The 23,768-nt window shown below is 40.1% G+C and overlaps 1 protein-coding gene across 5 annotated transcripts; it reads right to left on the bottom strand.

The window, feature by feature from the left end:
- Window positions 1–6,446: 6,446 nt before the first annotated feature.
- LOC103717951 (Serinc-domain containing serine and sphingolipid biosynthesis protein) lies at window positions 6,447–21,796 on the bottom strand. 5 transcript variants are annotated; one of them, XM_089926914.1, is made up of 10 exons: window positions 20,546–21,796; window positions 20,056–20,088; window positions 17,648–17,737; window positions 12,839–13,010; window positions 9,962–10,035; window positions 9,348–9,417; window positions 7,941–8,012; window positions 7,732–7,868; window positions 7,557–7,630; window positions 6,447–6,732 (listed from the first exon to the last, which is right to left on the bottom strand). In XM_089926914.1, the coding sequence occupies exons 1-10, from the start codon at window positions 20,626–20,628 to the stop codon at window positions 6,647–6,649; spliced, it is 891 nt and encodes a 296-aa protein (XP_089783040.1). In that variant the 5' UTR covers window positions 20,629–21,796; the 3' UTR covers window positions 6,447–6,646. The 5 variants fall into 5 exon arrangements, with proteins under 5 accessions (XP_089783040.1, XP_089783039.1, XP_089783043.1 ...); XM_089926913.1 differs by having other exon boundaries at window positions 20,064–20,088; XM_089926917.1 differs by having other exon boundaries at window positions 20,075–20,088; window positions 20,546–20,684.
- Window positions 21,797–23,768: the final 1,972 nt, after the last annotated feature.

Below are 23,768 nucleotides of genomic sequence, written 5' to 3'. Positions count from 1 at the left end.
CACGTCCTCATCTCTCTTGATCAACGCCACAGCCCCCTCCGGCTTCATCCATCCACGTTTCTCCCAGATTTCTTTCCATTCCCGTGCGAAGAAGAAGGGAGAAGAGAGGATCCCGCGCCCGGCCGCCTCTTGCGCATCCTCCGCGTTCTCCTCCTCGTCCCAGCACCGCGTCTCCAAGTGCTATAAGAAGGGGGGAACCAAGAGAGGAGAGCTCTCGGGTGGTGCTGTGTTGAGCCAAAGAAACAGAGGAGGAACAGGGGGTGCTCGGCTCGGTTGGAGGAAGAAGAAGTGTTGATGCTCTGTTTTCAAACAGAGCCAGTGCTTTGTTTTGTTTTTTTTATTCTTTTTCTTTTTCTTTTCATGTTTAGTTTTATTTTTAAGGGCAATGTTTTATGTTTATTGTTATTTTAATTAAGAGCAATGTGTTTTGAGTTTGAGTTTTAATTGAGAACAATGTTTTAAGTTTTAACTTTAGAGAATTTTATTTTGGTGGAGTGTTTTACTTTTAAGATTTTATTTATGCTGAAATTTTAATTTCTTTTATGCAATACATTAAATCTTCTTTTATGAAATTTATGTTTGCTTCAATCTCTTAGTTTCATCCATTTTAATTTTATGCCAGAGCTTTATTTTTTATTAAAAATATTTTTTGAATCTGAGTACATGTCGTCTAGTTAATTTCAATTAAAAATTATTCTCCGGTAGACTAGAGATTCCATCATCATCCCCGATATAATGTTTTTCTTCTATTATTCAAAAATCGATTTCAAATCCGAGTGAACGTTCTAATTTTTAAGCAACTCCAATCGCCTCCCTGTGGATCGACCTCTTACAACCACTATTCTTCGAGTAGAACAGGTAAGAGTAAATTAAATTTAACTTTTGTTCGTCGGTTCTAACAACGATCTGTCTAGCATATTTTTAGGTGGACAGGAACCGCACAACACCTCCGCCCGTCAGAGGCGGACTATGCCATGCAAGAGGTCCATGAAGGGATATGCAGGAACCATCTGAGAGGCCGAGCACTGGCCCATAAAATCTTGCGCCAAGGATACTATTGGCCCACACTTCAAAAGGACGCAACGGACTTCGTCCAAAGGTGCGATCGATGCCAGCAGAACGCCAACATCCAGCGCCAACCCTCGGCCCCACTGACCTTGATCAATGCCCCCTGGCCATTCGCCCAGTGGGGGATCAACATCCTGGGGCCATTCCCCCTGGCAACCGGGCAGAGAAAATTTCTGGTCGTCTCCATCGACTACTTCACCAAATGGGTCGAAGCCGAACCAGTGGCCTGGATCACCGAGCAGAAGATGCGGAACTTTGTTTGGAAGTCGATAATCTGCATATTTGGACTCCCCCGCATCCTTATATCTGACAACGGCCGTCAGTTCGACAACATCCATTTTAGAGAATTCTGCTCCGAACTTGGCATCGATCACCGCTTCACCTCGGTCGCCCATCCACAGACAAATGGAGAAACCGAGGTGACGAATCATACCATCCTCTAAGGGCTCAAGGCCAGGCTCGACCGATCCAAGGGGCAGTGGGTCGAAGACCTCTACAATGTCCTCTGGGCCTACAGAACCACATTCCGACTTCCTACCGGCGAGACCCTCTTCAACCTGGTATACGGAACGGAGGCTGTCATCCCTCTGGAAGTTGGACTCCCTTCACCAAGAGTGGAACATTACAACGCAACCTCCAACTCCTCCCAACTCAGGGGCAACCTGAACCTCATCGAGGAGACAAGGGAGGCAGCCCGAGTTCTTATGGAGATATCAATGAAAGACGGCACAGTACTACAACTCCAGAGTGAAGGCCAAGCTTTTCAAAGCAGGAAATCTTGTCCTCAGGAGAGCAGAAGTTTCCCAGCCCACCGAGCAGGGGAAACTTGCCCCGAACTGGGAAGGACCCTACCGGATCGCGCGGTCCAGCGGCCCGGAGCATACAAATTGGAGTCTCTCGAGGGGACCCTCATTCCACGAAGCTGGAATTCCAAAAATCTTCGGATGTACTACCAGTAAAGCCCCCAGGGGTCTTCAACGATTGGGAATACAACTCTCGCCCCCTACTTATGATAATTCGCTTACAGCTCTCCCTTAATTATTCCATACTCTTCCTGATATTAGGACACTCATGATTTTCAGAAAACCCGACCAAGCTCGGATGCCCGACCAAGTTCGGATGCCCCAGCCAAGCCTGGAATGCCTTGCCACGTCGATGTCGAGCTCGGTCTCGATCTCCCTCAAAGACCTCGACCAAGATCGGGATGCCCCATTGTTCGACAGTGAGCCCAAGCTCCCTCGACCTCGGGAAGCGTCACCAGGTCGACAGCGAGCTCAAGCTCCCTCGACCTCGTGCTCGATCCCCCAACTAAGGTCGGAATGCCCCGCTGAGTCGACAGTGAGCCCAAGCTCCCTCGGCCTCGGAAAGCGTCACCAGGTCGACAGCGAGCCCAAGCTCCCTCGACCTCGTGCTCGATCCTCTGACTAAGGTCGGGATGCCCCGCTGAGTCGACAGTGAGCCCAAGCTCCCTCGGCCTCGGAAAACGTCACCAGGTCGACAGCAAGCCCAAGCTCCCTCGACCTCGTGCTCGATCCTCCGACTATGGTCGGGATGCCCCATTGAGTCGATAGTGAGCCCAAGCTCCCTCGGCCTCGGAAAGACAATAACGGGATAGTACCTTCGCGGACCTCCGAGGCCTTCAACAACGGGATAGTACCTTCGCGGACCCTCGAGGCCTTCAACAATGGGGTAGTACCTTCGCGGACCCCCGAGGCCTTCAACAACGGAGCAGTACCTACGTGGACCCCCGAGGCGTGTGCAGACGTGCCCAAAGCGGACTACGGGCCGAAGAGCACCGCTGAAAGCCAACTTCGGAACGGAGTCGCTTACCTTAACAAGAGATATCCGGCTCCGATGGTGCGAGAGGTATATCCTATCCAGCACCTACAATATTGTGCTTACTTGCTTATATTACAGGACGGTCAGCAAAACCCCGACTAAGGCCGGGATGCTCTCCCAAATCGATCACGAGCCAAGGTTCCCTCGACCTCGTGAAGCTCGTCTCCGCCAATCTCTGGCTCAATTTTAGTCTGGGCTCCCCCTAGACGAAGGCTTTGCCAAGTACGAACGTCAGCTCAAGCCGAGATGGCCTGTAACAACGGCTTCGAGCTCCGCCCGATGATACTATGGCCAAGCCCGAAAGTGCCAAGTCACTCACTGTGAGTTCTGATTCTACTTATTGATACTCCGACCAAGTTCGAGATCAAAAACCACGAAAGCTCCAGCGATAGCCCGACCTCGGTCTAGGATCTCTTCGGAGTCCGACCTTAAAGCTTTGACAAGCTTATTCTGGAAGCCGAGCCCAAGGACTTGGCAAAAATTTTCAGAAGATAAACCTAAAGGTCTAGCGGGATCTCTTTGGAGTCCGACCTTAAAGCTTTGACAAGCTTATTCAGGGAGCCGAGCCCAAGGACTTGGCAAAATTTTCCAGAAGATAAACCTAAAGGTCTAGCGGGATCTCTTCGGAGTCCGACCTTAAAGCTTTGATAAGCTTATTCTGGTAGCGAGTTCTCCTAAAATCTAAGCCCAGAGCTAAGCCTAACAACTTAGCGAATACTATCGGGATCTAGGTCTAAAAACTTAGCCGAGCTCGAAGACTTGAAGAAACTCGCCAAAAAGAATCTGACTTAAGCAGCCAAAAATAAAAGTCTATCACTTATGCAAATAAAAGCAGACACAAGTTTTTTTTAAAAAAAAAGGCTCTTCATTAATAAAAGCCCGAAGGCTAAAGTACAAAATTAAGGTTCAGCCATACAATGACTTCAATGGCCGACCTCATTTACAAAAAGGAAACAAAACAAAGAAAAAGAAGAGACCAAGTCCTAAGAGGCTGCGGCTTCATCGGTACCGGGGTTGTCCACGATGATCACCTGGGGGTCCTCGGCAGGAATTGGCTCGGGACCTTCCGCGGCGGCCTCAGACGGAGCTTCGCCAGCGGCCTCGGGAACGCCCCTGGCAACTTCCCCAATGGGAGTCTCTTGAACCGTTCGCTCGGCCACGCCAATCTCGGCCTCGGCGACCTCTTCCTCGGCCTCAAGGGTTGCGGGGAGATCGAACTCGCTCTCTTCGCCGATCCCCGACCTAGGCCGAATCCCCCCGAGATCGAGCTGGGGGCAAAACCTGTGCATCTGCCTCCGAAAATTTTTGAAGCCGCGGAGAAACCCATCCACAGCCTCCTCTTCCAACATGTCACGGAACTCTTCCGACTCCTTGAAGAGTTCCACGGCGTTCTAGGCCTGCTCCAGCGCCCTCTTCACTCGAGCCTCGAGCTGCTCGACTTTTAGGCGGAGGACCCCGCCCTCGTATCTGTGGCCGGTGGCCTCCGAACGGGCCTCGGCCAGACGCGCCTCGGAGGCGCGCAACTCTGACCGCGCCAAAGTGTGCGCGGCCTTCTCCTCCGCGAGCTAGTCGAGCGCTGATAGCCGCTCGGCCTCGGCAGCCTTCATCCGCGCGATGGCCTCCGCCCACGCGGCCTCAGAGTCAGCGAGCCTTTTCTCGGCCATCTCCAGCTGCCTCTAGAATCGCCGAGCCTTATTCTGGCATCCCGAGGCTATGAATACCAGTGTGTTGATCTCGTGGAGATGCTGCAAGAGAAACAACAATAAGTAAAAGTGGAGGAAATACCAATAACTAAAGCAAAGAAAAAAATGATGAGAAAGCGACTTACCCGGGCAGCATTACAGTACGTCTGATCGACGATATCCGCAAGCTCGATGGCTTCGAACTTGGCCCGATCGGCTGGGAGCAACGCGCGGCGAAATACTGCGCGCGCAACATCGCTGTCTCGGAGGGCCGAACCGCCCTCACGGATCGGGGAGTCCGGGTCACTAGACCCCCTCCCGGAGCGATCTCCAGCCCCCGACCCATTTCAAAAAGAAGGGCGGAGAAGAAAACAAAGAACAAAGAAAGAAAAGAAGAAGAAGAAGAAGGGGAATCCCCGAGCCAACGTGGGAAAATGACCTACGGAGGGGTCGTCGGAAATCGCCTCAGGACATCGCCGGGAAGGCCCGGTCACAGCTGGGAAAAGAGAAAAGAAACGAAGGAAAAAGGGGGAGCAGCAACAACAAGCGGCCAAGCAAGACCTTTCTAGGGCTAAGATAAGGTTTATATAGACTCTTCCGACGGCCCAGATCAGCAGGACTGGATCCCGCCTTCTGTCCAGATCGTGCCACGTGTTGGCCCCAAAAACCGAAGCGACATATTTAATCTGGATCGACGCTTCGAATACAGAATCAAGGCAGCGTCCCATCGGATCTCGGAGCCTCATCATGAGCCCACCACGCGAGGCGGCCTCGAAGGGCGAAAAGGCGTCGCCCCATCTCCTCTCATTAAAAGTGCCCCGAAGCGCGCGGAACGCCAAAATAATTTAAGGTTCCCTGGCCCCCACCACTGCAATAAAGGCAAGTACTTCCCACGCCCGAGCTCGCAAACGGCTCGAACTCAGAAGTCGGGGGGTAGTATTGGGGGAATATAAATTGCCCCAAAGCACGTGAACACATCGCCAGCACGTGATCAAAAGCGCGCGACCTCGGACGCCCGACCAGGCGCTTGACCTCGAAAGCGCCCGGCCTCGAACGCCCGACCAGGCGCTCAACCTCGGAAGCGCCCGACCTCGGACGCCCGACCAGGCGCTTGACCTCAGAGCTCTCGACCTGGTGCCCGACCTCAACATTCTCGACCTCGAAAGCTCGGCCTCACCATCCACCCGCCGCGGTCACATCCTTCTGCAACTCGACCGGGGACCATGCCCTGCTTCCACTGCCAACAATTAATGCGCATGGCCTCTGCTGATCTCCGGCTCACTCAACAATCAATGCGCATGGACTCTGCTGATCTCCGGCTTACTCAACAATCAATGCGCATAGACTCTGCTGATTTCTGGCTCACTCAATAATTAATGCGCATGCCATCTACGGATCTCAAGTCCTCCACGGCAAACAGCTGACCAGCTCGGCTATGTCCGATTAGCCACGACGACTCGTTGGCTCCAGCCTGATCTCCTACGGTAATGCATTAATTCACACGATCATGCATTAATTCATACGACATGCTCAATCATGACGGTAACCCGTTCGCCCCGTCACATCACAGGTAATCCTGTATCCCTCTATAAAAGGGGAACCCCTCCATCTTAGAGGGGGTTGGACTCTGAAACTCCGGAAACATATTTCTTCCTCTCCTCTCATACATTTGCCCCCTCTGACTTAGGCATCGGAAGGCCGGCGCCGGAAACCCTGGCTACCGGCTTTTTTGCAGGCCCCCCGAAGGACGCCGCCCGCCGACGGACCACCACCCGCTATCTCACGTCGGAGCTCCTCCTTCTCAGCCGACGGCCGCCCCCGGGTCCAATTTCCAGCAACAACATGCATGTGAATGAATTATACTAGCATCAGGGAAAAAGGTTTTCTACCATTGAATTATATACATTGACTTTGTTATATGAAACAAATATATGGGGCTTGAAAAATTGTAATCATATATAGGAGAAATAAGGAATATTTCATGGCTATGAATGTACAATGCTAAGTTAAGACTGAAGTCCCACTGGAACAGAACATGTTCTGGACTAATCTGGATCTCATACTGATACTTGAACATTCTGCACATGCTGTTCCGGATTGATGGCTTTGTCCCTCATTACAGCAGGGGAGATCAGTTTCCACACTGCATGGTGACAAATATGACGTGTCAGCTTACTTACTGAACAACATCAGTATGACATGGAACTTCAAATACTGAATTTGTCTGATCAAACACTCAAGTAGAATGAAATCAATTTATAGTACCAAAACAATGAGGCTAATGCTGTTTTACTTAATTTGATTCGATTAGAAATTTCATGATTATTTTGGTTTATCAAATATTTATCTTTTTTTTTTTAGAAATACCAATTCTTTTTTTTTGGACTGTAAGAAAATGTGGTTTAAAGATAGTTCAAATATGATTGAAAAAATTCAAGACGTATGAGAAAATAATGAGTTATATGCTGCTTGTAGCCAACACACACACATATATATAGTCGGTGGACCTATGTTCTTTGTCATTCTAAAAATTAAAGGATCACAAAACACTAATCCTATATTCTTTTAAACAAAAAAATTCAAAGTTTGACAGTTAAAGAAAATGCTGAAATCTGGATGTGCTTTGGAGCAGCATGGGTTCACAGATTAGTTTGAAATTACATTTTGAAGGATCCCAAAAGGGAGGTGAGTTTTCCTTACAAAATAAACATTCTGCTAACAAAATATCACCAAGAACCTTTTTCTTTATTTCATTACCATTTACAAGGTGACAAGCTGCTATCTGAGTACATAAATCTCTAACAGGTTTATTTTATCTTAATTATTTTTATATAGGAGTCCCACTGATGAAACTATAGGAGTTTTGACAAGCACTGTTTTTATATGGTGTTATTAGTTAAAAAAGATATTTTACCAAGATAATATCCAATCCAAGTGAAAAATAAAGGAATATATATGAGCACTTACAATATATGCTGGCAGCAAACCATTCATTGAGAATTTTCACCCATGTACTTGCCCAACCAACATCGATGCTCCATCTGATACAATGATAATAATGCTAAAAATCCAAATGATACGAAACCAACCTTCATACATATTAGGATACATTGAAAGCACATCTTGGTGAAGGATTTCTTACTTTCTAGTTGGTTGATCCATTTCCCAGCTAATGAATAGCATTGCAAAATACATTGCTCCCATAGAGAATATGAAGTGGAATATCTCATAACTATATGGAACATCATCGTCTTCTGATTGAATGTCATCCTTACGAAACTGAATAGCGAATTATTAAAAATCCATCGAATAATTAATTAAACTAAAGATACTTACTTCACAGAAACTCACCTGAAAAGATTGTGAATCAATCCCAGTTGAAAAAGTTGCCATTACAATTGCGCAGATAGCAATTAGAAAGCTCTACAGGGTAAGAATCATGGAGAAAGTATTAGACTCAGCATGAATTTCAACATTTGAAAGACAACATTTAATTAACTACAACATCTATCATCCCGAATGATGAAATCTGTCCAGATAATCATATATTAGCATAAATTCAGAAGAAAGATTGATTGAGCATGAATCATAAATAGATTCAATATCCTGCAATGATGCACCTCACTAAGTTCCTTATCTTACAATTTCTTTAAATATTGATATACATAGACTATAGAAGTACAAATTGGTTTTCCATTTTTCCTTCTCAGATAAAATTGATATAGCAGCCAGTACAATGAAAACTACATCAAATCTCTTTGTTTAATATGTTCTCGAATATTTAATCATTCATTCCATATATTGCATTCAATTTTTGTCGCAATGCCTGTCGGAGTTAGAAAGCAACATTCTTCTATAGTACTATTGACGTTCCTCATTAGATATAAAGCCATCTTTTTTCATCACAGGATCAAATTCTCATAATGATGCTTTTGGAGTAGTGATTTCTACAGAAGTAGCTCAAAGTCTAGCTAGCGCTTGTAACTATTGTTTGTTTACTAAAAGATTTCAAATTTGATGCTTAATCTTAGATTAAATGATAACAGTTCCTTCTTTTCTCACATTCTTGACAATCAAAAATAGCAGTTGTAAAGTAAACTTCAGATCCGTCTGTCACTAGGCGAACATTGACGCTGCAACTACTGTTTTAAGGTTCCATTGGTAATCAACTTTCTGTTTTAAACGGTTCGATAAATTATAAGTGGCTGATGCTAGGAATTATTTTAAGGTAGTACTATATCAGAGAAATGAAGAGTTACAGTAATAAGACTTATCATCTTGGGAGGATACTGATGCATCAGAAACTAGCAACGTTTAAAAATTTTCAGGAATATAACCTGTTCAACATCCACGAAATCAGTTACAGGCGCAAGCAAGATGTGATTAAGGTTATCTGAAGAAGGATACTAATAATGGGATGCTGATATATGGAAGCATGTTGTAATGGAGCAGGGATCATAGACAGGAGGATTCTTAGATGGAGACTATGTATCAGGAAGGAAAAATGATGCTAGTGAGTGCATGGAGAGCATTGACATGAAGAAGAGGGTTAATAAAGTAAATGATGTTACTTAGGAGTTACACGATGAGTTGATCACAAGCAGCACAGAAGTAGACCGAGGCACAATGCAGTGAGAGCAAGCAATAACAGAGGTCTTACAAGATCTCTAAGTGTAAATATCCGATAACTGTGACATACCATGGCCATCAACGGCCTCATCATACAATCAAACAAAAGCAAAGATCTATCCTTCTTACCAGTATGGTAGTCCAGTCACCATCCTCAGCCATCATCTTTTTTGTGTTGCATTTCTGGGTGTGAGGTTCACTGTAATGGTGCAAGTCATGTTGTCAAGTACTTTAGTGCATTATACAAAATAAATTGCTGCTATCTTACTAGGGCACGCATGAATATATTATATATAAAGATATATAAGAAAGGTGTTACCACATAGTTTAAAATCTGGTATTAGCATCAAGTATCAATATTGTATTATTAATGACAATAAATGCCAAATTTATCTTGAATAGTTAAAGCCCTTGATTTATCTCTAGAACATGACAATTTGTCATCTTAAAGCAACTAAAATGTCCTATATCAGTAAAGGGTTTTCATAGAAGATCATGGCATGTTGCATATCTTTCAGCAAAGGCCCAGCCTGCTGTACTTTTTATCATTGTATATTTCTTGGATAATCTTTTACAGTTAAGAAGCATCCTCTATGAACTCTAGTCTTCTGAAGTATTAACTTGACCATATAGTCTTCTGAAGCATTAACATTTTAGGAGATGATGACAGGTAAATAGTATAGTAAGTTAAAAGATACTGCAAAATTAAGGGCATGAACCAAGTCTATAAAATGAAAGCATACCTTTGAATTGCAGACCAGCAAAGGAAAACAATGTACGCACACATGATTCCAGAAGATAAAAGGCCCCGATTAACCTGTTACATACAAAAGGGGTACTGAGACGTTCTTTTGGAACATTGCATACGCATTTTTAACTTCGTATCAACCATATAATTATAAGTTCCAACTAGATACATTCTTTGCATAAAACATGACTACAAACATAAGGATAACCAGAAGTATCATAGCCTATTTATATGTCAGTGCAATTTCGAAATCCATCTAGTTTGGGAATAAAAGAAAAAATTCTGTTCTGTTTCGAACCCCATCCTCTATGATATTTTCAGCAAAAAAAGAGTAAAAAGAAGAAAATTTGTGAAAAAGCAAGGATATTAAATCACGTCAAGGGGATAGAGACATCCTAAATCTTTGCATCAATTTTTTGATCTGATTGCTTGAATTACTAGCCCCTAGGGTTTATATGTTTTCAGGTTACTACAATTCAACTAACAAGAGAAAGATGTAATCCTAAAAATACCAGGAAAACTAAATAAAAAGAAATTGTGGAAAATAAATAAGTTTTGCTTAGGTGGTTTTCTTTTCAGATCAGGATTTGCATTGGTCTAAAGGCTTTCCTGAAAACTTTTGGTGATTTTCCCAAATTTTTCCATGATTTATTCAGTGGTTTGTTTTTATATTTGTGTTTATGCTTTATAGCTGATCCTTAAATCTTATAAAGCTTCAGAACTTCTGTTTTCTTGGGCTGAAGCCCAAAGGTGGTTGCCCACCCTTGGACTAGCCATCCTGCTGTACAAGTGAAGCATGGGGGTTTGACTAAACCAGCTCCTTACACTCTTTAGGTGTTCTAAAAATAGTGTACCACAAAAGACCGTTTCCATCATGTAGATGAAACCAAGTCTGCTTTCATGTTAACATACCCAGTTCAGATTCCATGAAGGGCAAGGTTCGCCGTACCGGTACCGACCCCGTACCGGTGCCGCACTAGTATAGGCGTACCGAGTGTCGGTACGGTACCGTACGCTCGGTACCAACCGTACCGACATTGGTGTACCGATACCGGTACCCATCGGTACGGGTACGGTACGCTCGGTACCGACTGGTACCGACCGGTACAGCGAACCTTGATGAAGGGTGTCTTCACACCCTTTGGTTCTCTAACACTCATCTTGAGATAAAAGACCCACAAGATAATGGAAAACAGAGATCAAAATAGAGGCTCTTGAACCTTATTTTGTGAAAATAGACATGCTGTGCCATGTCATGTTGTGTCATTCACATGCTTAGACACATGCTACAGCCCATGATAAACAAAATGCATTACGCTGACTCATACCAATGTATGCCAATGTATATTAGATGCTCACAAGCTTACACCAGCTAGAACCTAGCACTAGAGACAAAATAAGGGTATCCCTGGACCATGCTTGTATCGTGGTGAGAATAGATTTCTTAACTTTGACTAGAATATATTGAGTAAATTAGGCTCAATTTGTACATGAGGATTTTATTGCAATAGGTGACGGATGAAATTCATGAAAGCTCTATTATATTTATTTTGGATACAACTGAAAAATCAAGAAAGCTCTGTTATGTTTGTTTTGACTAGAATTAAAAAAAAAAATCTATTGATTGGATTACTAGAAGGGATGCATGCATGCATATACATATGTACATATTCAGATCTATATGTGTTTTAGATCACAATCAACAGTTTGAATTTTCAATTTATATGTCCCATCGTGTATTTTAGAACAATGGCACAACTGAAATTATCCATTCCTGCACCCACTTGATGCACAGGTAGGTGGTGCAAGTCAAGATATATAGTGTGATCTCCAAATAGGATGGACCATATTAATTTTGGAATCATTACTTTTTACCATTCTATTTAACCAACCATTATGTAGCTCTTCTGTGTGAATTTATGTATTCAAACATACGTATGAGCATATAACTGCTTTAGTGTTCCAATGTTATTCTGTGAAAGCAATAAAATGGTGTGGACATGTGTAGTAGGGTATGCATCATAACCACTACTTAGTTAAGGCGGTACATTCTTCAGCTAGTTCTGTTATTTTTGGAGAAATAAACTACAGATTTACTCTTATGCCCCTTTCTACGAAAGCAATAGAATGGTGCGGACATGTGTAGTAGGGTATGCATCATATCCACTACTTAGTTAAGGTGGTATATGCTTCAACTAGTTCTATTATTTTTGGAGCGGATTGGCTCTTATGGCCCCTCACTACTGAATGCTAATGTTGCACTAAAAGGCATAAAAGTCAGTTTGTAGTTCGTTGCTATAGAAACAACAAGACTAGCTTTGACATCATCACCCCCCTTTAATTAAGGATATGATTGTTTCAACTTTCAACACCCTTCCTATATTGAAGTCTAGTGATATGGCTTAGGAGATATAACAATTACATTGTTACATCTTGGAAATCTTATTTAGCTAATGAGTGAATAGTAGGCATATTTGATCTTTGGGTTTAACTGTAAAAGGAATTCCTACTGCAGTTCACAATTCATATAAATGAAGTGATAAAGAGAATGTTCATAAAAGCATGTAACTAGTGCTTGAAAACTTCTGTAAGTGCTTATTTACTATTCTCTAGCTGTCTAGCATTTATGTCATGTGCCAGATCATATCCCTACTCAGTGTGAGAAGAAATTCTTAGCCTAGAATTTCATATCTGGATTAAGATTAACCAATTTTAAATAAGTAAAATTCAAGTTAATACAAAATTTGGCTCAAGAATGGCAATCATTCTTAAATAAACTACCTATCTTGAAGAAAGTAAGGGATTAAACAACAACATCGTGTCTACAGAAACATAGAAAACAGTGCTGGTGAAAATTCTCCATGGTTCATACCTTAGAATGTAATGATACAATCATCATTACTTTAACCAAGATTGCAGTCCATGTGATGAAGAATATGTTGATAGCGCAAGATGTATCCAGAGCATACATAATGTACATAAGAACAATCCCACAAAAGGAACCAAGGTAGAAAATGGTTGACAAGAACAGCCCAAAGAAGCCACTGAAGGTAATAAAAAGATTAATATTGCATCAAGCTCTAGAATTTAAATAAAATAATCTCATTTTTACGTGCAAAAGAATATCTGAAATGACAAAATAATTGTCATTTTTGGGAAAAAATCCTAGGATTTAAATAGCATGAATATCACAAAATATCATTTATCATAAGTTCTGCCGCAAATATCTAGGCTATATTGACCTCAATTTTATATATTAGAGAATATCCAATGCAGTTCTATCCATTTAATTAGATTTATATGTTAATGTTGGAATCCATGCCTAAAAACCATTTGCATCAAACACACAATATAGCATTTCATTTCAAAATTTGTTTTATGGATATGTTTTCATATTGGTATAAAAGGATACTGAAAAATGGCCTTGTGTTGTGAAAGGATGTACATCTTCTATTGGTTAAAATGAACAATGAGATTCAAGCTACACCATAGGGAGGATTTGTTTACTCTACTCGAATTATTTATAGTTATAGCTGAGTTTTTGTATGTCAAAGTATCTTTGCGATGCATAGTTCCTAGGCTCATTAGAGTGTTTAATCATCAAGAGCTTTGCACTTAGAAGAGATTCTCCTTCACTATGTAGTCAATGCCAAGTATTCACTTCCAAAAGCAGTAAAATTGGTAGGGAGGCACCAAGTTCTTCATGCAATAGTTTAAATGCGGCTGCGTAAACTCAAGAAATATTACTTTAATGTAGTATCAGTCCAGTCACTATGGGTTATCACAGTGTTCAATAGTGCAATAAGTGGGACCAGGATGTGTGATCCATTTTAGGATATAAACCTACAAGAAACAATTTTCTGAATCTAGTGTTGAAATTATAATGCATGGCTTCATAAATATATAAATGACTGTGAACTTATGAAAATGTCTAATCATGGTTTTTTTAAAAGATTGATTTCTAGATGATTGATGTACAATTGCAACATAATGCTCTTTGACTGCTCACTATATCGCTATACTATGCAATCTTCACCATATTTAGAGGGCCAATTAATCACTCAATTTTATTTTCTTTGTTACTACAACGCTAGACTTATGCGCCCATAGTAGAGCTGAGTAGGTAGGTAATACTATCATTTGATGTTCCACACTTCCACTACTACCTTCTCTATGTTTTCTCTCATATATTGCTCATCTAGAAGCATCTTCAAAGTTATTGTGCTGGTTTTGGAAAGATGATCCAGCACTAAAATAGCATGGAACTTAATTTGCAAGGCTACTTGAGCTGTAAGTAAATGAAATAATTCATTGAAAGATCCAATAATCCTAAACTCAAATAACTGACCCTCTCATGTAGTGTGTGAATATCATAAATGTAACTGTAAGTCTTAGTGGGGGCGTTTGGTAACCCCAACAGGATCACCACGGTGATCTAAGATCCCCGGTGATCCGAATACTAGGGTGATTTGATCCCCAGTGATCTAAGATCACTGTGTTTGGTTAGCCATGATCCAGTGATTAAAAATCTCCAGATATCCATGAGTAACTTATTTGGTATGGTACGGGGATCCAAGATCACCGACCACATAATACCACAAATACCCCTGATATATCTTAAATAGATTTTTTATGTGTTTTTAATTCTCATAAATCAAAAATGTAAGTCAATATGCTAATTTCTATAATAGCTCCATAATTTTGTCACATTTTCTACTTTTGCATGCATAAGTATGTATTACATACATGTGAACGTACATAATATGTAACCTTCCTTGTCACTCTCTATAAATCTACTGGCAATAGATTGAGGCTCTCCATTATACTGCACTAGCCTGGTATGGCCTGATAAACCTTAAATTGATGGATATTAGTCTTGTACCTTACTATTGTGGCTGATGTGCATATATACAATTATACATCATAAGATGGCAACAATATTATCTGGAATCTTTGATTTATCTTAAAGTATGACACTTCAAAATGGGCCCACAAGAAGAAATTCTTAAATATTAAAGGGATCTAACATTGAGACACATATTTGCACTTGACATTCATACCCAAGTCCATGTAAATATCTGTACCTAAGATAATCTAGTAAACCACATAATGAACTTATCTATGAACTTATCTTTACCATCTCAAGCAAGAGCAGAATAGGAATAGGTTATCCCACAGCACTTCATGGTCAAGGTAAAGGGGCATTATGAGAAATTCACTCCATCTAACTAATAAAAATCCCATCCCACCATCTCCCCTTCGAGTACCCAAGCAGCAACTGCAACATCACAGCACAGCAACCATTCAACCCCAAGCAGGAAACTCTCCACCTCCCTTCCATCAAGGGGGAAGACTCGTAGCCAACTCCTGTTTCCGTTTTATATGGGGCCTTTGCTTCCTCAACTCTTAAGACATAGAAAACAGGGCAAGAAACCTCCCTACCCCGCCTCTCTCTCTCTCCCTCCTCTTCTCTCTTTATTTCATTGCAAGTCGGTGCCTTTTTGCCTTCTCCCTTCCTTCTGTAGTTATCTTCTCTTTGCCTCCCGAAAGATTTTCTTTGGGTGGAGACCTTCCTTTTTTATGGATCAATTCAGTCAAAAAAAAAAAGGTAAAAATGAACACGATGGAGAAAGAAGCAGACATGCCTGGATCCTTGAGGCCTCTCAGATCCCTGCCAGAAGTCGCCGGCGACGGCCGCTTGTCGCCTTCGGACGCCTGGTAAAAACGAACACGATGGAGAAAGGAGAGCAAAGAGATGGGAGAGATCGGAGCGAAGATAGGGAAGAGGTAACGACTCAAGCATAAAAAATAGTTGAGGGGTATTTTGGTCTATAATTTTCAACCTATGATCATTACCCTAGGGTAATCTTGGATTTCCGACCTCAAGGATGGGTACCCCATCACCGGGTTGGGCGGTGATTTGAGGAGTGGAGGTGATTTAGCATCACCGCCACGTTGGATCACCGTGGTGCAACCAAACGCAGTGATCTCATCATCTTTGCACCACGGTGATCTCATCATCTCCACCTCCATCACCCTTAATCCTGGGCCGATCACCCCATACCAAACGCCCCCAGTAGTGTATGTGTTTGGGGTGATTTGATCACCATAAATCATAAACAAGCCAGAAATCTAATGACAGTAAGCCTTTATAGTAGTTTCCAGTAAACAGAAGGGTGTGATCTATCCTTTTCCTCCTTTCGATAATGGATAGATGGACAAATTCAGGCTACTTTCTCTTTTTATGGACAGATTTGATCATCCAATTGCTGCAAGTCCTTCAAATAGATAAATGGACCAGATTGCTCTGTTTCATCTATTTAATAGACAAATCCAACCACCCAATGGCTGCCAAAAAAAGCCTTTCTAATAAATAAATGGGTTAGATCAGCACATTTTGTCTATATTAGGAGACAAAAAGCTTCTCTACTAAATAAACAGACCAGATTTTATCTTAAAGGAAGCAACCGATCATCTAACGGTTCCTAAAGCCACATCTAATGATATATGGACCAGATTGGATTGTCTCATCTATTTAGTGGACAAAGCAGAATATCCAAGAGCTACAAAAAGCAAGTTCATGAATCTTGTGTTTGGAAAAAGATACATCCCAATGCAATAAGCAAGTGTGATCCTCATGCGTTGAAGCAAGTATATGGCTTCTTAAAGGTAATAATCCTGAGAGGGCTCAGATGATTTTCTTGGTAACCAAGGAAGTATAAGTTAAGATAGATATGATACCTGCAAAACTTACCAATTAAAACTTAACTTCGAGTGTACCTTTAAATAAAGGATGTTTGCAGTTACGAGTACCAGCATAGATATCTGTATTCTAGGTACCTTATCCATATGGTATTGACCAGTATGCCACAGTGTGGTAGTGTTCCAATTCATGATAATGCCTCCATGTGTTGGCATGGCAAAGATCAGGTTACTACAGGTATTGGCAAGGCACTGGTACAGGGACTATAATTGGTACCTTGGTGGTACGATGTGGTACTTAAATCCTTGTCTAGGACCATGCTCATCAATATAATCAAAAAATATTGAAATCCAGCAGTTAATGCCAATTTTGGTTGGTTTATGATTTGTAGTTTAGTTTGGGCCTTAGTTTGGTCCCAAGACCATACAGGTATGAAGAGACAGATTAGGGCAAGAGCATGTGATCTTGTCAAGGGCCACAAGGCTTTATGTAGAAAGAAACCAAGTTGAAAATCCTTATTCTAGGATTTAGAGCTTGTCCAAAAGTCATTCAGCTGGATGCTGCGACTGATAATTGTCATCCACATCTATTGTTCCTTATCAAAGGGAGTCGTAAGGACCAAAACAATCTTTCTAATTTCAGTACCTTTCTACAGTCATGCCCTTGATGACTATTAGATCCAGAATGCCAAGCATATAAGGAGGCTATTTATCAGTTGGTTAGATGGTGAATCATGTCCCTTGGAGGAAGTGGTGTATGATGCTTTTATCCCTATATGCTAAGCAAAAATAGTTCTTTTGGCGTTCTAAACAAAATATTAGACAATTATTGTCAATTGCAAATACTCAAAAACTCAATACTCATTGTTTATACTTATTTGTCATTATCCATAAAAATTCAAAACCATAGTAATTAAGAATATAAAGAGGGAGGAAGAAAATTAAATGCATTGTTGTGATTGTGGAGATAATGTTTTACCATTTTTTTGACTGCAAATCTGGCATCCATTTACTATCGCACCATGAGAGGAAGTGAATCAAGCTTATGAGTTGGAGAAGAAGAAATATCCTATATAATTAAAAGCAAAATAGGTCAAATATGCATTAAACATCCTGTAAATTTTCATTCATGAGAACATAATGGCTATAAACTAACCATCTTAAAGACAAAAGTCAATAAATACTTCTTCAGGATTCCTAGAAAAGAAAGGAATAGAAAACCATCATAGTGAATTTATGAAATATGCATGTTCTATATATTGTCTTATATTAGAGTTCAATAAATTTGGTGCGGTTTCTCCATTCATAGGTGGCAACATATATGATGTGCGTATTGGTTTTGACTCTGCTATAATAAAATAACTCATAGAATCCAACAAGACTCTTTACATTTCACAATAATAAAGTATTGAGGCAGGTTCTCCATCTCGGTACCAGACCCCGTATCGATGTCATACTAGCATAGTGTCAGTACAATACGGTATAGTACGATCCGTACCGTCCGGTTCGGACTGGTACAGCATACCATCCGTGAGTATTGCATGCAAATCATCTCCTACATCCTCCATTTGACCCATTTCCAAGTATCAACATTCTGCCATTGTCGACCTCCCTATCCCTAGTGCCAACCAGAAAGTATCATGCGTCTTCGGCTACCCAAGACCCTCAATGAGCTCCCACCTAGCACCATCCTATGGCTTAAGGTTCAGGATGCACTAATCAGCCAACCTGTGATCTGATATCTAGAATTGTCAGCTAATAAACTACTTTGCATTAAGAAGGATGAAAGTTTCATGCCAATCACCTATCAGCCAAAGGGACCAGTAACCCGAAGATGCCTTTTGATGGCAAGTCCTAGCCTCTGGCCTATCACTTGCCTCTTCTTTTTGTGCTACAAAAATTTTTAACATTTAGCTTTTTGCTCCAATTCCTATTTGGTTAGACATTCATTATCAAATGTTCACTCAATTTGAATTTATTCTCATTGTCTCTTTGATATCTGTTTTTTCTTAATATACACATTAAGTTCAGAAATCATATTCAAGTTATAGCATTATCTATAAAATTTTGTGAGATATTTATACACATTCCTAAACCTAGTGATAGTTTATGCTATATTAATCTCCAAGTTCAAAATTTTCAGTATTTTAATTCATGTTTACAAGTTTTATAATTTTTTATCTATTTCCCTATAGAGTTATAATCATCAAGAGCCAATAGTTGAAATACATTGTTTATGCTTTGTTATTGAATATATAGTTCAGATGAGGAGACTTGTTTTTTTGTTTTAAATCCCATTTCAAGGTCACATTCCAAGCCATATACATGGAACGAGTCTAGGCACACTAGCTGAAGCTGGATTGCACCATTTAACTCAATTTGTGCATTGCACACTCATGCCCATACTCAGAGTATGACCAAGCTAAATTCTCAAAGTCAACTATTGGATATCCTAGCATCATAATGATCGGGATACTGGACAGGCCTCATAGAGAGGTAGGGCCTTACCAACTAAACTAAGGATTGGTTAACAAAATTAAATAACCCTCAAGCCTCTTCCCGCCTCCCCCCTCCCCCTCACAAAGACAGCCACCACAACAAAAGAGACATCATGGTTCCATCCCTGCATTACGGTATGGTACCAATGGGTGTAGGGTGCTGGTATCTTACCAGTATGATACAGTACAAGCACCATAGAAGGGACCAGCATCATATGGTACTTTAGTCCTTATTGAACCCTATATTTAGCAAGACATGTACCAGCTATCCTTTAGAGCATCATAAGTTGAATCCCAAGCTAAAGAAGATAAAAATAATATCATTCAGCATCTTGTTAAGAAAAAAATGTATACATAGCTGTAAGCATGACAGAACCTATAGGAGATCAAATGTCGTGACAACCTACCTACAGATCATCCTTTTCTAAGCTAACTATACTGTTCAGCATGTATCTGTGGGCCTGCAAACTTATGCATGTTTGACATATGTATCTTATGTGGGTCATGCATTTGACATATTGAAACACAAAATTAAATTATCTAGGATTCTAGGTAGTGACTTGTCAATAATATACATAAAAGACATGTAACTGTAACGGAACATCTTTTGGAAAAGTGGCAACTTATCATTAATTGTAATTAAAACTATTTTCTTTAATCACTTCTTGATTTATGCTTTTGATCAAATTCAAATTCTACATTAGCAATTTCGATGGAAAATTCTGTAAGTGTGAAAATTTGCAGAAGACAGATAAAATATACAAAATTTAATTGTCATAAAATAAGATTATAACTGCAATTTCAAATTCAAATTACACATGTATGCATTTAGAACATGTATTTTGCATTATTAGAATTTACATAAATAAGAAGTGCATGGAAGGATTACAAAATTACCCTGCACCTACGTGAGCAAGTTGACCTGCACAAAGAAAAAGGTAAAATAGCTGTTATCTCCTGTCCTTTTTTCCCCTAGAAGATTTTTTTGGTTCTTGTTTTCCTAGCTTCATGGTGGATAGAGAAATAAAACCCATACACACACAACTTATTAATTTACACATGCTGTATTCTCAGTAAATTAGCTTCCTAATGTCAAAAGGTGGAAGGACATACAGAAAATTTGAAATCTTTGTTAAAGGTTTATATATTAGCAGCTCTGCATAAAATCCAACAACTTAGCATCCTTCTGACGTTATGAATTGTGATGCAAAAAAACATGGAAAAAATTGGCATAACAATAAAACAGTTTTGTAGATTAAATAAGAACAGGAAAAAAACCTCCATGATCTAGAGAAACTGCATAAACTGTTTCACTTAAATTAAATGATACAATTACATTCAGTAAAATAAATGTCACGCTTGATAACTTCTTAGCATACCATATAATTGGATGAAACCTGAAGGGATGATGAATGGAACCATCACTGACAATAGATATATAGCAACCTTTAAAGCCCAACATCTAGAATGCCATGAGTTGCGAGCTTCTTGCAGCTTCTCAGCTCTAAGTGTAGTGACAAACATAAATGAAAAAAATATCTGAAAATATTTGTCAAGGTTCCTAATAGATTAACTTTTCAGAAGTTTATACCCATTGAACCATTTCTTCCACAAAATGCAAGTGTGGAATTACAGCCATGAAGGACTTTATTTGAAACAATTAGTATGTCATATTCTGATAATAATGATAATGAATAGCTATATACAAGACTTTAGCTAGAAGAAAACTGGAAGCTCATTGAATTGTATTTATTGAAGGATATGAAGCACCCTAAGCTTATACGAAGCACGCCTGCAGCATGAAAACATTCATCACCATCAATTCCACATACTGTAATATCTGGAAAGATAATTAAAACATAAAAACATGATTTAAATGATAATAAGCTTGTAAATCGTATGGCACATCTCCTTCTCAAACTTTCTATTTATGATCCACCATGTGGTTAGGAAGGGAAGAAGTTTGTTACTGTAAATATATTGGATTAGTGCCCAATGTGAGATAAGCAGCCTAAAAATTAAAAGTGCTACTCTTCCCAGATTGATTGAACTAACTGTTTTTTAATAAAATAAGGAAATGCATTATAGCAGATTACAACTAAAAGATACTCTTTTCCCAAAAATAAAAGAAAGGTATTTAATATACCAGTGTAAATATATCGGGTTGCTTCCCAATGTGAGATAAGCAACCTAAAAATTAAAAATGTTATTCTTCCAAGATTAATTGAGCTAACTGTTTTTTAGTAAAATAAGGAAATAGATTATAGCAGATTACAATTACAAAGATACACTTTTCTCAAAGGAAACTTAGAAAGGTATTTAATATACGCATGATATATCTGTAAAAGCATGCATTATTCATTTTCCTTTCAAAACAAAATTATTTATTCATTGAACTAGTACTGTTGTGATAATTAAAGATGGTTCAAGAGAAGAAAATTTTAATATCGAGGAAGTTTTGTGTACATTATAATTTGGTTATGGATAAGAAAGAATTGCAAAGGATTTATCCATTCCATATGCAAAGTTCGGAACTATTAGCCAATAAGTAGCTGATCTGAGTATAAAGATCACAGCTTAGAGTAATTTTCATATTAGTTATGAAGTGCATATCAAAATTATTAACTAAAGCATGAACTTATTTAATATAGTTGTCAAAGGCTCAATAGGAAGAGGCATACATGATGGACTGGATAGTGACCTACAATGAAGAATATGAAGAAATTTGTGCCCGTAGTCACGAACAAACCAGGCCAATAAATTTGTTAGAAAAAATATAAAACCATATATGTATCGAGCTTGCAAAGATTGTTTTCTTTTGACCGAATATATTGCACTTTCTTGTTTTGCAAATATAGATTGCTCCCAACTCCGTATTTCCTCACTCCTGTCACCTTCTACCAGAATATTTTCAGCTGGCTCATCAGGCTTTCTCATTCTGCAAACAAACAATGCAAAAGATTAATGATATGTAATATTGGAATTTTTTTTCCAATTATCCGAGATAATCTGGAGTATTTGGGTTGGGGTCATGAAAGGACTAGAACATGGATAATAAGGGGAATTCAGTGACAAGATGTGGCCACTGGGTTATGCCTTCATTGAAGTGTCACAAACCACCTTTTTTATATATTCCTGATTCAGACTCCACCAAACACCCATCTCTGTTTTTGATAACTAGAGTCGTTGATTAAGGGCCCTCATTTTCCTTAACTTAGGGGGTCACCCACAATCTAAACTTGGACAAAATAAAAATTAGGTCCATGATATATTGAATAATTCCTACCAAATTTCAAGATCAATGCAGTGGGTATGGTGACTAATTTAGTGCAAGTGACAAGCTGAGGTGTTGCTTGAACTTTGCACACACATAGTCAAGAGAGAAAGCAAGAGCCTCAAGGGGAGGTGTAAGAGAGAATGCAGATTGAACAAGATTTTCATTCTTTCCTAGGGTCTTGATGAAATTTGAGCCAAAATGAGCTTAGTATATTAAAGGTTATTGATTCTTAAAATTTTAAAGCTTTAAAAATATCTAAAAGATGTATAAAGGATTTGACATGGCTTGGATGGATAGTGTCAAGGCAAAGACAGTCTTTTTCATCACAATGCTAATCTTTAATGCCCATCACAATTCTTTCCAGAAAGCACCTTGCTGATTCTTAAACACCACCATACTTGAAAACCCAACCAAAAATTAAGAAAACCATTAAAACAAGCAACTTCCTTTATCCAAGAAACAACACATCAAACAGAACTCATGTTTCACCCTCAGTGTCTATTTTTTTAGGATTAAACCAATAATAAATAATCGAATCCTCAATTCTCATCAAACATAGAATCAAAAATCCCAAGGAGCAGCATATTTATTCAATTATTCCAGAAAAACAACATACTTGTAAAACAGAAAACGTAAAAAAGGAGAAAAAACATGTAACTTTTTCAATTGAAAACCGAAAGAATTACAAAAGGTCATAAAAAGAAGAACGATAGAGTTGGGTAATAAAGAACTCACATTGTTCGAAGTTGAATACAATAAACCAGCGATACCAAAAACGCAGCTGCTCTTCTTCAACTCTTCCCCTCCCTCCCTTTCAATCCCTTCAAGTAACAGCCTTGGTCCGCGGTGGGCCCCCAACATCCTTCGGCAAATCGGCAAAATTACCGAAAGACCAAGAAACCCACTGGATATCAAAACAATCTGATCCGTTCTAGAGATCTCGCGAACCATGAAGTGTCAGCCATCGGATCGGGGGCAAGATAAGGGACCGACCAATCGAACGGTTGCGATTTGATTAGTAGGGACGGAGAGGGAGAGGTGTACGTTGGCCCACCCAAGGCTAGTCGGGGTGTCTTCTAGAAACGAGACATCAGTGACCGTCGGGCAGATGAATTCTTTGTTTAACGTTGTTGCCCAAAAGAAACCTCAATTCGAATCCTTTCTTTTAGTACTCTTCAGTCGATTGTTAGTGGCTGGCGGTGGCACGGGAGATGGATTTGAAAAGGTTGGTGAGGTTTGGTGAATTGTTTGTGAATGTTTGCGTGCAAGTTAGTTTGATTTCAAAACCTTTTTCTTGTTAGAGTAGCATGTAGCTAAAGAAGATT

This window comes from Phoenix dactylifera, chromosome 13 (assembly GCF_051530095.1).
Source record: "Phoenix dactylifera cultivar Ajwa chromosome 13, Ajwa_hap1_PhDact_Kaust_v1.1, whole genome shotgun sequence".
In the NCBI taxonomy this organism is placed as follows: Eukaryota; Viridiplantae; Streptophyta; class Magnoliopsida; order Arecales; family Arecaceae; genus Phoenix; species Phoenix dactylifera.
The sequence above is the reverse complement of the archived record's forward strand: the minus strand, read 5'-3'. Positions and strand labels throughout refer to the sequence as shown.